At 36.9% G+C, this 12,927-nt stretch overlaps 2 protein-coding genes, 1 long non-coding RNA gene and 1 other non-coding gene across 4 annotated transcripts in view; 1 reads left to right on the forward strand and 3 right to left on the reverse strand.

Moving 5' to 3' along the window:
- LOC111458287 overlaps positions 1-2,278 on the reverse strand; it is a 3,043-nt gene extending 765 nt beyond the window's left edge. Inside the window, exons 1-2 of the long non-coding RNA XR_002713079.1 lie at positions 2,082-2,278; positions 1,754-2,005 (exon numbers count right to left, since the gene is read on the reverse strand). This is a non-coding gene — a long non-coding RNA (uncharacterized LOC111458287). The remainder of the gene's footprint in view (positions 1-1,753; positions 2,006-2,081) is intronic.
- Positions 2,279-2,380: 102 nt separating this feature from the next.
- Positions 2,381-7,686, forward strand: LOC111458282 (DEAD-box ATP-dependent RNA helicase 22). Its single transcript, XM_023100824.1, has 8 exons — positions 2,381-2,791; positions 3,766-4,038; positions 4,123-4,236; positions 4,322-4,782; positions 6,084-6,408; positions 6,547-6,699; positions 7,153-7,204; positions 7,336-7,686. The coding sequence occupies exons 1-8, from the start codon at positions 2,465-2,467 to the stop codon at positions 7,362-7,364; spliced, it is 1,734 nt and encodes a 577-aa protein (XP_022956592.1). The 5' UTR covers positions 2,381-2,464; the 3' UTR covers positions 7,365-7,686.
- A 570-nt stretch (positions 7,687-8,256) lies between these two features.
- TRNAR-ACG lies at positions 8,257-8,329 on the reverse strand. The gene has a single exon. It is a non-coding gene; the product is annotated as a tRNA-Arg (tRNA).
- A 1,298-nt stretch (positions 8,330-9,627) lies between these two features.
- Positions 9,628-10,416, reverse strand: LOC111458285 (zinc finger protein 5-like). Its single transcript, XM_023100827.1, has one exon. It carries the CDS (start codon positions 10,360-10,362, stop codon positions 9,718-9,720), a length of 645 nt encoding a protein of 214 aa, XP_022956595.1. The 5' UTR covers positions 10,363-10,416; the 3' UTR covers positions 9,628-9,717.
- Positions 10,417-12,927: the final 2,511 nt, after the last annotated feature.

Here is a 12,927-nt window from a genome sequence, read left to right on the forward strand (position 1 = left end):
CATTCACAAAAAAAAAAAAAAAAGATGTACTAGAGACCTTTGGTGTGATAACAAACTACACGGGCAAAAAAAATATACAAACAAATAATAAAAATTATTTTAGCATCGCCAAGACTTGAAGAATGAGGGACCTTCAGTGTGTGTGAAACGATAACCAACTAGCCCATGACACCTTCACTGGTTTGGCAAAGACGTACCTAATTACAGCTAGTTGCTAAAACATGACAACCCACGAGCAAAAAAAATATACAAACAAATAATATATAATAATTAACCATCCCACCTTTAGTGTGTTTGACTACAGCTAGTTTGTCATAGACGTCCCTAACTACAGCTAGTTTCTAAGAAATGACCACCCCACCTTTAGTGTGTTCGACTAACGTGATAACCAACTACTCCACAACACCTTTAAATGACTTAGGAAAGACGTTGCTAATTTCAGCTAAGAGAAACAAATGCCGAGCAACCACGATATCACGAAATATCAGATGAGGACACAACCATGTTAGACACCAAAGAATAAGAATGAACCTAACAATCTTCATTCACTCAGCTCAACTGAAGTTACAGATATATTTTCACGGCAGACATGATTTCCTATTACCGTCCACTTCAGTTATTAACTGAACATGAATTTGGCTCTATTCTATCTAGCTCAATGTACCATTCTATTCTACATATGAAGTGGCCAAAGAAAGAACAGATTAGAAATAAAAGGACTATCTTGGTAGAAAACCTCTATGACTGAATATCAGATCCTCCCTTAAAAACTTCATATCCTTGAAATTCTATACATATCTTGGTAGGAAACGTCCATGGCTGGAATCACAGAGAAAATAACTCTCAAGGAACTATAAAGAAAATGGATCAAATCAGAAATGTACAGTCAAATCGCAGGACAGTGGTTCAATCTTACAGTAGCTAATATTGGCCAGTCCTATCAAGTGCTTCAATGGGAAATGATATTATGAGCAACAACATTGATTGCAGGTCATTTATGATGCAATATACTATATAAGTGCAAAGATTACCATATTCCACCCAAAATACAGAGCCAACTGGAGTGAACTAAAGTCGTTTCATTCACATGATCCTCCAATGACTTTCCTAAGGCTGCCAGGTGTTTGTCCTGATTAATGCTCTCAATTTTAAAAGGTAGCTTCTCAATGACTGGAATTGCCTTGTAAGAGCTAAATGACCTTTCTTCGTAACCCAATGCTTAAAATATAAAGAAGACAAGCTAAAGTGTCAGAAACAGCACAATGAAGTATCTTGAGCTCTCACGTCGATCGGGGAGAACAAAACATTCTTTCTAAGGGTATGGAAAACTCTACCTAGCAGACACGTTTTAAAAATCTGGAAGAAAATCATGTCGGTGGGTTTGCAAATAGTTTGGAGGATGTCATTATTACCTCTGTATATGTTGTTAACTTTTCCAAAAATCTCAGTATGTTATTCGTATCTGGTGGATTGTATTAGAGATGTCTGCAAATTTTTCACCTCATTAGAACGTACTAATTCTGATACGAGCGGTCTAAAGAAAACTAGGAGTTACTTTCAAGAAATTCCTCGATCAAGCCCCATGTCTATAATGAAACATGCCCAGCTTATAAACTGGTGAGCAATGTAGGAATTTTTCATTATAGATATAAATCTGAATTAGGGATCCAGTTAAGGAAGAACATGATCACAACTTATACAAGACAAACACATTCCAACATCAAGCTATGAATTGGGTACCAAAGAAACTTACATCGCTATTAATTTGAAGTCCCCAAGACCTGTAGCAGTCTTCGTTACCAAGTTTGAAGCATTTGAATCTCCAACCCTTTCAGAACTTACTGCTTCCGAATTGTTAGAAGACAATTTCAGTTTCTAGGAAATACACGGTCGGGGCTTAGTCTCTTCCATCTTCATCTAACCTGCTTTTACAGTGTATAAATCCTCTGACGCCTTCTCCCCTGATCTTAAGCCGTCTTCCCAGCCACTGGTACGAGAGAACCTTCTGAAATAGTGTAGAAATTGCCCTAATTCATTGAAATACAAAGCTGCAGAGAAAGATAAGCCTGCAATATGCGTACCTGCAAGCCGTTTTTGTCTAAGAAGACGATCGTCCCTGAAAACATTCCATGCGATCCTCGGAGAGTTTTTGGCGCCATTGAAGCTTCTTCTGTACGAGAGGAAACTGTGGTCTTGTGTCTAACGAAATATGTATTTGACTATGGTTGACCTATGATTGGACACGTGTCTAATAGTGCAATGGTGATTGGTGCGTCGATTTCACAAGTGGGCCCTTTTGCTTAATATAATTGCTGTAGAAAGATTTTACCATAAACCCTAAAACCCTTGGACTTAATTTTCTTTCTTATAGCATTTTACAGAACAGAAAAGATAGGGATAATAGTGACTCCATACAGAGAGCAGCAGGTTAGCGTTTTTCCAGGCTCAATCCATTACAGAGTCAATGCTTCTGTATCGCTCTGCTTCTGCGCTCTATTTAGAGAGATTAGCGTCATCGTCTAAGCTGCTTTTCTCATTCAAAAATTCGAACTTATTGGTTCCTAGTTCATGTTCTATCCGAATTGGGTTGGTTTGTTTGAGAAAACCTTGCTCTAAGCAATCAAGGGCTGTTGGAACTGTTGCTGCTTCTGCTGCAACACCTGTTGCTGATGGAATTGGAAGGGATACTTTTTATGCGGCTGAAGGTATTTCTTGGACATCACTTGGTGTCTCTGATAATGTTTCTCGAGCTCTTGTTAGTGCCGGAATCCAGAGGCCATCATTGATTCAGGTACACGGACATCTTCCTGTCATGAGAATTAGAATATTACAGAACTTTTCGCGTAGTGTGTTCGCCTTGGTCTTCGGATTGCAAGGACTAGCCAGTAGTTGGGAGCTGACTATGTTTTGGTGCTTAAGAATAGTTAGGGAGTGAAAACCATGTTTGCTTGTATAAGAATTGAACTTGTTTCGATAAGATGGAATATATTCTCCCTCTTGTTCTCCCTTCACTGGGTTTCTTTGGTTTTCTTGAAAACATAGAATGAAGCATATAAAATGAAAAAGAAAATGCCTTAGGAACCACGGCTCTTCACAATGGTATGATATTGTCCACTTTGAGCATAAGCTCTCATCGCTTTGCTTTTGGTTTTTTCCTAAATGCCTCGTACCATGGAGATAATATTACTTACTTATAGACACATGATCTTTCCCTTAACTAGTCGATGTGGAACTCCCTCCCAACAATCCTCCTCTTGAACAAAGTACACCATAGAGTCTCCTCTAAGGCTTATAGAGAACTCAAACAGCCTCCCCTTCATTGAGGCTCGATTCCTTTTTCTGGAGCTCTAGAACAAATTACACCCTTTGTTTGACACTTGAGTCACTTTTTACTACACCTTTGAGGCTCACTACTTCTTTGTTCGACATTTGAGTATTCTATTGACATGAATAAGTTAAGAATAGATATTATTCGCTTTGAGTGTAAGCTCTCATTACTTTACTTTTGGTTTTCCCAAAAGGCCTCATACCAACGGAGATAGTATTCCTTATAAACTCATGATCTTCCCTTAATTAACCAATGTGGGACTCCCTCCCAACAATCTTCAGCATAAGATGTAATATCTTAGATACATATTTTGCTTTCGGTGGTCTTGATAGCGTGTCAATGGAAGTTTCTGCAACCCCTTCTAATCTTTCTTGGTTGATGCCTTTATATTTCTCTACCTTTTTATCACTTCTGATGCATTCTTGTTTGCGTTTAAGGCTGCTTGCGTTCCCTCTATAATGTCGGGAAACGATGTGGTCATTGCAGCCGAAACTGGTAGTGGTAAAACACATGGTTACCTAGTGCCCCTAATTAACAAGATATGCAATGAACAACGTGATGGCGACCAAGACTTGGCTTCAATTAATAAGCTCTCTCTTGTTCTATGTCCAAATGTAATGCTGTGTGAGCAAGTGGTTCAAATGGCCAACACCCTTTGCGATGAACATGGAAAATCGCTTCTCAGAGTTACAGCTGTTTGTGGAAGACAGGTAAAAAAAAAAGTTGTCCAAGATAATATATGACTTTAACCATGTCGATATGATTCTATCTTTGACTAAGAACTCAAACTGCAGGGTTGGCCAGTTTACAAGCCGGATATTATTGTATCAACACCAGCAGCTCTACTTAATTATATTGAACCAAACAGGAGTCGACGAATGAAGTTTCTTTGTGCTGTGAAGCATGTGGTACTTTTCACCCATTTCTGTTAAAATAATGTTATCTCCATGATGTAATTTTTTATTTTACTTGTTCTATTTGAAACTACTGCAGGTTTTTGATGAAGCAGATATGCTTCTTGTTGGCAGCTTCCAGAATAAGGTCATTCGTCTTATAAATTTGCTCCGGTTTGAAGAAAAGCTATTGTCTCGCTCAAAAGAATCTCCAGAGAGGCTCATGGAATTAGAAGCTGACGCGTCATCCCAGCTTACTTTACAGGATGAGAGTGACATAGAAACTGAAACCATCTCTGAAGGGGAAGGAGAAGGGGAAGGGGAAGAAAGTTACGACGAAGATGTTGATTCTAACAACATACAGGAGAAAACTGAATATTCGTCTAGGAGAGTTAAAGACTGGAGAAGAGCACAAAAAAGTTACGAGCGAAGTAAACAATACATTTTTGTTGCTGCAACTCTTCCTGTGAATGGAAAAAAGACTGCTGGTGCAGTGCTGCGGAAAATGTTCCCAGATGCTAGTTGGGTTAGTGGGAAATATCTACACTGCCACAGTCCCAGGTACTGCCCGAGTTGGTCGTATTCACTTGTGAAATTCAATAGGGGCTTCTTTCAAAGGGACATAACTTTATGAAAATTGAAATTTCTTGTGCTCCAGCAGATCCTTTTTCTGAGATACACTTTTCCTAAAAAATTTTTTTTTGACATAATTATAAGACTCAACCTCCTGTGCACTTCGCATACTCATGGAAGGAGGCTAGGCGAGCTAGCGAATAGAGTGAGTTTGAGGAAAAGGGTAGGAATATGTTTGACCAAGACTAAGGATTAGGTCTGTTAGAAGATAGAAGTATAAGCTAACTAGCTGAAAGAATGAGTTAGCTAGAAAGTGTGTAGTATAAAGAAGATAATCGTTAGTAGGGGAAGAGATTAGACCTCTTGAACATTAGGGTAGCTTGTAATGCTTTGATATAGTGCCAGTTTGTTTTGGCCCTATCAGAAGTCTTTCCAAGCTAGTGTACAGGTTCGCAGAAAGGAACGAATATACTTGTTGCTTAGTTACGTTTTATCCGAGTTTTTATGTAGGTCTATTCTTTGATATTCTCGAGTAATTTGCTCGATGAGTGGAAATGTTATTCGATATGGTTGTCTAACAACCATCTGATGTGGATTTGAAAATATGTATATAAATTTTAGGCGCTTTTGTAGTTTCTGGTTGCAAAATGACTAGCCACATTGTAGTGACCCCTTGAATAATCTCTTGTAAAGAGAGATGGAGAGCTCCGGAATCTCCCTTGGTTTGTACCACCTTTGTCTTACATAAAAAATGTAACAGCCCAAGCCCATCGCTAGTAGATATTGTCTGCTTTGACCCGTTACGTATCACCGTCAGCCTCACGGTTTTAAAACGCGTTTGCTGGGGAAAGATTTCCACACCTTTATAAGGAATACTTCGTTCCTCTCTCCAACCAATGTGAGATCTCACAAATAAACTAGATGCTATCACTTTCTTTCGTGAAAACAGGGGAATATACATCAGTTAGTTGTTAGCTATCTGAAAATTTAACCTTGTCTCTAGAATGGAACATTGCCTATTGGTTACTGTCTGATTTTCTCCAAATTCTCACCTCTGTACTGTAAAGTTGATTATAAGTTAATATCTTGGTTTCTGCTTACACTATTTTCTTTGAGTTCACACAAATATCAGTTAGATTGTATCCTTTAGTTTCACAATTTGACCTCGGCAAAAGGCAATTGTTCTTATCTTCTTGCAAACTTCACTCTCAGTTTCCTTTTCGCCATTCTTGCATTTGGCTGCATATTACTTCTTAAGTTGAATAATGACACTCTGTTTGGTAGTTTAGATTGGAGCAGAGGTGGGTTGAAGTGACAGTTGATAACCAGGTAGATGAACTTATCAAGGCTGTGAATCAATCTAAATCTCAACTGAGAAATATTGATGGCGGTGCAATTCGAACAATGGTGTTTGCGAACACCGTTGAAACTGTTGAAGCAGTGGCCAATATATTGTCGGTGGCAGGTACGGAATGTTTTCGTTACCACAAAGACCGCAGTTTGGAGGAGCGGTCAAAGATCTTGGCTGATTTCAGAGAGAACGGTGGTGTTCTTGTTTGCACTGATGCTGCTGCCAGAGGAGTGGATATTCCAAACGTAGCCCACGTTATTCAGGTGCTTCTCTTTTAATAAAATGCTTTCTGCAGATGGCTCTAGCATCTATGGATCCAATATTAGCATTTGAATGTTGGTTCCAATGGCTTTACTTTTAAAATGGGGTGGACTGAAGAATATCTGTTTTTTCCTTTTCAGGCAGACTTTGCTACTTCTGCTGTAGATTTTCTACATAGGATTGGTAGAACTGGTAGAGCTGGTCAATGTGGACTTGTCACTAGCATGTACACTAAAGCTAACCGCGATCTCGTAGCAGCAGTTCGACGCGCAGAAAACTTGTCTCAACCTGTGGTAATAGTTTGTCTGCCTCCTTCTCTACCTCTAACACATTGAGCTGCGACACAATTCGACTTAACTTTAGCCATATAGCCAGAGCACTTAATGTCATATTGTCTTCCCTATCAATCTAGAATCAACTTCACTACTTCACTGGCTAACCAGCAGCAGTCCATGCCCATCGCTAACAGATATTGTCTGCTTTGGGCTTTTCCTTTCAAGTTTTCTCTCAAGGTTTTCACTCTTTTATAAAGAATGCTTCGTTCCCCCTCTCCAACCAATGTGGGATCTTACAATCCACTCCCTTCGGTTCCAGCATCCTTGCTGGCACTCGTTCTCCTCCTAACCGACGTGGGATCTCCACATAACCACTCAAAACTAAGGCTATCAATTCCTTTATTGAATCAATGCCTCCAACTGTCTTCGGTGGTTAAGTTTTGACACTTGGCGCTTTCTTTTTCGGTGCAGGAGGCAGCATTCAGCAGGAAACGAAGCTTCCGAAACAAGCTTAAGAAACAGGGTAAGTTTGATTTTGAACTTTTCCAGAAGCTGAAAAAGTATGACGGTAGAAAGAACCCTTTGGGTGAATGTAGAAGACAATGAATTCCCACAGAGTGGTTATTGAAACTGATATATATCTTATATCTGCAGGTTCTGCAAAAGAGAGTGTTCTGTCATGAATGGAAGAGATGATTAGCTTGTATAGATGAAGAACGATGAAAACAACGAACATCCCTTCCTATTGCTTCACATTTCAACACTGGTAAGGATAGAACATGACAAGAAAAAGACTTCTAATATTTATAGATTTAGAATGCATTCATTCAAAGTTAGAAATACCACTTGGATATCAGTGTTTCCTAATAACTATGGGGATGAGAAATGACTGGAGTTGAATGAAATTCATTAAGATGTTGAACGAAAGTCGAGCCATGGAACGTTGTGTAGATATAGAATAAAAACTGAGACCTGAACAATGTCACACCGGTTATAACAGCCCAATCTCACTATTAGCCGTTATTATTCTTTTTGGGTTTTCCCTCTTGAACTTCCCTTCGAGATTTTTAAAACGTGTTTGCTAGGAAGAGATTTCTACGCCCTTATAAAGAATGTTTCGTTCCCCTCTTCAAAATATATGAGATCTCACACCATTCTAGATGAGTGTTATACTTTTTTCAATTTTAATTTTCACCTAGATATTTTTTTTAAACAAATGACAATATTTATATGTATGTTTTGTAATTTAGCTTTACAAACAGCTTATTGGCTATTCAAATAAATTTATTTTTTGCTCGTAAATTAATTTTTGAACAAAAGTCTGTTATAAATATTCTCACGATCATTTAATAAATTATAAAACTTATATATCATACAAAATTCATAAGAAAATTATTTGATAGTAAAATCGTCTAATTGGTGTAGAACTTAATATCATTATAATTATAATATAATTAGAGAGAGCTTATAAGAATTCTCTCTTGCACTGCTTTTTAGAAATGGCAATAATTGAGAGCTCATTAGCAATAAGTATGAATAAAAATAAAATTTCAAAAAGAAAAATAAAATTGAAACCGACTCCACTGGGGATCGAACCCAGAATCTCTGGTTTCGTAGACCAGCGCCTTATCCATTGGGCCATGGAGTCCTTGATGTTAGAAAGTAATCAAAATTAAATAAGTAATAAAAACTTACGTATGGTCCCCATGCGAGGCATGTTCATGTGCCCAAACCCTTCACCTTTCATTTATATTCCTTTCACGATGCGTTTGTGATAATTTAATCGGGTTTGTAAAATTATTATCAATTGAAATAAAAAGAATGATTATAATCTGTATCTTTATCTGTTCAATAATATTCGAATGGATATAAAATATTTGAATCAAGACAACAGAATTTGATACGACAACATATGTCGGGAGTGTTGGATGATGAAAGTCCCATATCAACTAATTTAGGAAATGATCATGAGTTTATAATCAAAGAATACTCTCTCCACCGATATGAGGCCTTTTAAGAAAACCGAAAGCAAAGCCATGAGAACTTACAATATCAGTAGAGAGTCGTGTTCGTCTAACCCGGAGAAAGGAGGGAATTTTTTTTAATGTTTGGCAGTCTGGCTTTGGGTGGGTTAGCGTGGGCACGTGAAACTTGTGAGTTTTGAAACTGACTGGACTGAAGAGGCCCACAGATTACAGGCCGTGGTCCACTGCTGAAAAGCCCAATAGCCCCAAACAACCTTTTCCGGCCCTTCCTGGAAACTTGAAACGGTCAAACCTCTTCTACCACGTTTTTCTTTTCTTTTCTTTGTCCTTTCAACTTTTTTTTCTTTTTGTTTTTTTTTTCCTTTTTTTCTCTTGCAAAATTTTGAAATATTTATTTAAATAAAAAATATTATTTTTATTGACGAGAGTTCTTTTGAATTAGAACGTAGCCAGTATCATATTATTATATAAATTTATAGTTTTTACAATTGCACTCTTGCAACAACAGGACAACGCGATTTTGAAAGGTTGCAAAAGTATTTTATTTCTTTTTAATAAAAAAATTATCAATACCCAAAATCCAAGAACCGAAAGTTAGATATACGAAAAATCAAATCTATATAATATATATAAAATAAAATAAAAACCGTTTATTATATTAGATAAATGAAAAGAATATTATATATGAGAAGTAATGTATAGTCTTCCACCTAGAAATTTCTGATGTTTATATAAACATGTGGAAGAGTAGATGAAGAATATTATAATATATACTTTTTAGTGCTCTTTCCCTACAAAATATATTAAAATAAATAAACAATTGGAAGTTGATGGGCAGTCAAATGGGGTTCCATATTTTAAGCGATATTAGTTGATTTGGATTGACTAATTTTAATTAATTAAGCTCCCTAATATTCTATTAACCATTAAACCAAACATCCATCCATCCCACGAATTCCATAAATAATTATTATATAAATTGGTATTTGTTTGATGGGATTAAGATAATGTTTAGATTGCTACAAGATTAAGTAATTAAGTAATTAATTAATTAATTAAGACCAAGTTGAAGATCCAAAGATTTACAAGAAGGGGAAGCAACAGGAGGCAAAGAAGAAGAAGACTGAAAAACGACAGGTTTGGCGGCGGCGGAGGAGCTGTCGGCGGGTGTTAAAGTGAACAGCCGTCTTTCAGGAGGTAAAAAGGACTCGAAATGGATGAATTCGGCGTCGTTTTGATTGAAACTAATCTGTGAAGAATCATCATGATGGGTGTGAGAGGAGGGGAAATGGTAGAGGAAATTATTGGAGGCTGTTTGAAAAGGGTGAAGATAATAATAACTAAGAGTGGCTTTTCTGGCTTGAAGCTGCATCTTCTTCTTCTTCAACCTCTCTTTCTTGTGGGCATTTTGATGGCCTCCCAAAGCTTGGGAATTTGTGAACTCTTTGAAGCAATATTGGCACTCGAATTTGGGCTTGTTGATAGCCATGGCCTGCTCTGAGACCGTGGTTGATGAACTCACGCTCTCATTGGCTTCACCAACAGAGCCTTTCAACCGCCAATTTGTGGCCAATTCCTCCGATGGGTTCAGCTCAAAACCAAAAAGTTTAAGTTTTTTCTCCATGCAAGACCCTTCTGAACATAACCCACTTTCGCGATCTTCGAAATTACACTCCAATGAGGCCTTTCCCATCATGGTGAAGAGAGAAAAACAGAGCTTTTTTTGTTCTTTTTTTATGGAATTTGGAGGGATTTGTGTGTGTTTTATACTGAGATTTGTAAATGGTTTGTGACATGTCAAAAGGAATAATAGTTTCATTTCATAATAATAATAATAATAATAATAATAATAATAATTTTTCAAAAGAAATGGGGAAAAGAAAAGTCAGAGCAAGAGCAGAGAAGAAGTCCATTATTATTTTTATTTATTTTTGTGTTCAAATAACTTTTGAATATTTATTTGTTTTTCATGAAGAAAAAAAGATTAATGGAATTAATTAAGGTAGCACTTATGGGTTTTGTTTTAAATAAAATAAAACAAATATTCGAAGGCTTGAAAGTGAAGATTAGGTTGATTAATAAAATAATTAATATTACAAAAATAAGACACGAAAAGTCAAAGAAAGTGGGGATTGCGATCACCTTCAGGGAAAGACAGCTTCAATGGATAACTAAAACCCTAAACCAATATTAACAGTTCATTGGATTCTTCAAAAAAAAAAAATTTTTTTTTTTTTCCTCTTAAAAGTTAAAGTTCTTATTTGGGAGATTGTTTTCTAACCTATTATTCCACTTTTGTCATTTTCTAATTAATATATATATATATATTTATTGGTACTGAACACTAAACTTTGTACTATACATAGATGCTTGTAAGCTTAATGATCAAGTCCTTAAACTTCAAAAGTGTCGGTTGTAAAGCCTTTAAACATCGTATCTAACATGGTAACTTTTTTTTTTGTAATAACCCATGATACAGAGTTGTCAACCGAGTAAAACTTTGAGGTGTCGGTGGGCACAAGTGAATGAATTCTTGTGATTAGGGTGAAGTTCACGCTTATTGTGAGATCTCACATTAGTTGGAGAAGGGAACGAAACATTTCTTATAAGAGTATGGAAACCTCTTTCTAGGTATTTTAAATTCTTGAGAGGAAGCTCAAAAAAGACAATATCTACTAGCGGTGGATTTGGGTTGTTATAAATGATATCAGAGTCAAATATCAGATGGTATGTCAATGAAGACACTGAGCCCTCAAAGAGTAAACCGAACACCAAGTGGTGTACTAATGAAGACGTTGGAGCGGAAGGAATATGAAGAAGTGGGGGATGATGTAAGCATATATACTTAGAAAAGAAAAGGAAAAGGTCTAAAATGAGATCTGGGCATATCTTCATAGAGCAAGCAAGCCCATGTATTTTATTAATATTTATCATCAATCACCCTTCCAAAAGCATATGTTTTTTTTTTAAATTAATATTATCCTATGAGAATGAGTCATAATAAAGCTCTAATTTTGGTTGGACACATGTCATTTAGGGACCCCACTTGTAGGGCTCGTTGGAAACTCTTAGATTTTGCAACCAAGATCCTTCCCCACCATTGGAGGGACTTCTTTTTTTCTCTCTCTCTCTGGAAATAATTCCCACTTTTGGATATTATTTATATATATTTCCAAGTAGGCATGCTGTCATACACATGTGGAATATTAGAAATGAAAGAATCATCAAATATTATTAATAATATGGTGGCTTTGGGTTGGGTAGGGCTCTTATGGCTGACTGACTATATGGTGGGTGGGTGGGTTGGTTGGTTTGATTGATTGAATGATCGATCGAACGTGTAGATCAGATATGGACCCTACTACCCAATATTCGTCTACCCTTATCCTGTGTTCTTTTGTAGTTTGATCGTTAAAAATGTGATACGCATCGATACGTTCATGTTTAGAAGAGGTTACGATAATTGGGTAAGTGGGCGTTTAATAAATGGAAGGAAGGAAGCATCGGAGAAGAAAGAAGGAAAGAATTTGGGGTTTAGGGTTTAATTTTTTTCAAAAAGGATGATCCTTAAAGTCATCGGAGTCAGGTGAAAGACAAGACAAGTGAAGGTGATTCGAAGCCGCCGCCGGTCGGGTCGGGTATGGTCTGGTCTGGTCTGGTCTGTTTTTGTGTACAGAATCCCCACTTATAAATCATTTCTGTTTTCCATGTAATTTCTTGTCTCTGATATTCCATTTCCCAAAACCCAATGTTTCTGACTGTTTGAGAGCTGGAAAAATCAAACTCTCAGTGGGGAGTTCCCAACAAATAAAGTGGAATATTTGCAAAAAGATTTTGATTTGAATTGGAAGCCAATTGTATATTGGCTAAGTTGGAGTTACTGTGACACCAAGTTGTTCATATTTGTTGTGAGGTTCGTGTTCAAATCGTTATTTAAAAAACGAGTTAAAAGGGTCTCGATCTTAGAAAAAGAAAGTAAAAATCACGGTAATACAGCGTCATCGAAGAAAAATGTGTGAAGATGTCAAAAGGATGCTTCCTTGAGATATTAAAATAATCTGGCAATGCCGTAGAAGCCGATCTAACTTGGTAAGAATGCTAAATATTTAAACTTCACTGTGATGGGTTTCCTTTTATTTTACTTCATCAAGACATAAACACAGCTTGTTGTTGTTCATACCGTGACCGACAGCACATTGTTTGTGCAGTTCTGGCTGTCTCAATAGGAAAAGGAAACAAAACCGAAACAACGTAATATCGA

Source organism: Cucurbita moschata, unplaced genomic scaffold, assembly GCF_002738365.1.
Source record: "Cucurbita moschata cultivar Rifu unplaced genomic scaffold, Cmos_1.0 Cmo_Scf00021, whole genome shotgun sequence".
Lineage (NCBI taxonomy): Eukaryota > Viridiplantae > Streptophyta > Magnoliopsida > Cucurbitales > Cucurbitaceae > Cucurbita > Cucurbita moschata.

Excerpts from the sequence above, each read along its gene's own strand:
- LOC111458282 (XM_023100824.1), top strand. The coding sequence starts at position 2,465 with ATGCTTCTGTATCGCTCTGCTTCTGCGCTCTATTTAGAGAGATTAGCG. Across the intron at positions 6,409-6,546 it reads ACGTAGCCCACGTTATTCAG|GCAGACTTTGCTACTTCTGC; the intron begins GTGCTTCTCTTT and ends TTTCCTTTTCAG. Across the intron at positions 7,205-7,335 it reads AAACAAGCTTAAGAAACAGG|GTTCTGCAAAAGAGAGTGTT; the intron begins GTAAGTTTGATT and ends TTATATCTGCAG.
- LOC111458285 (XM_023100827.1), bottom strand. The coding sequence starts at position 10,362 with ATGATGGGAAAGGCCTCATTGGAGTGTAATTTCGAAGATCGCGAAAGT.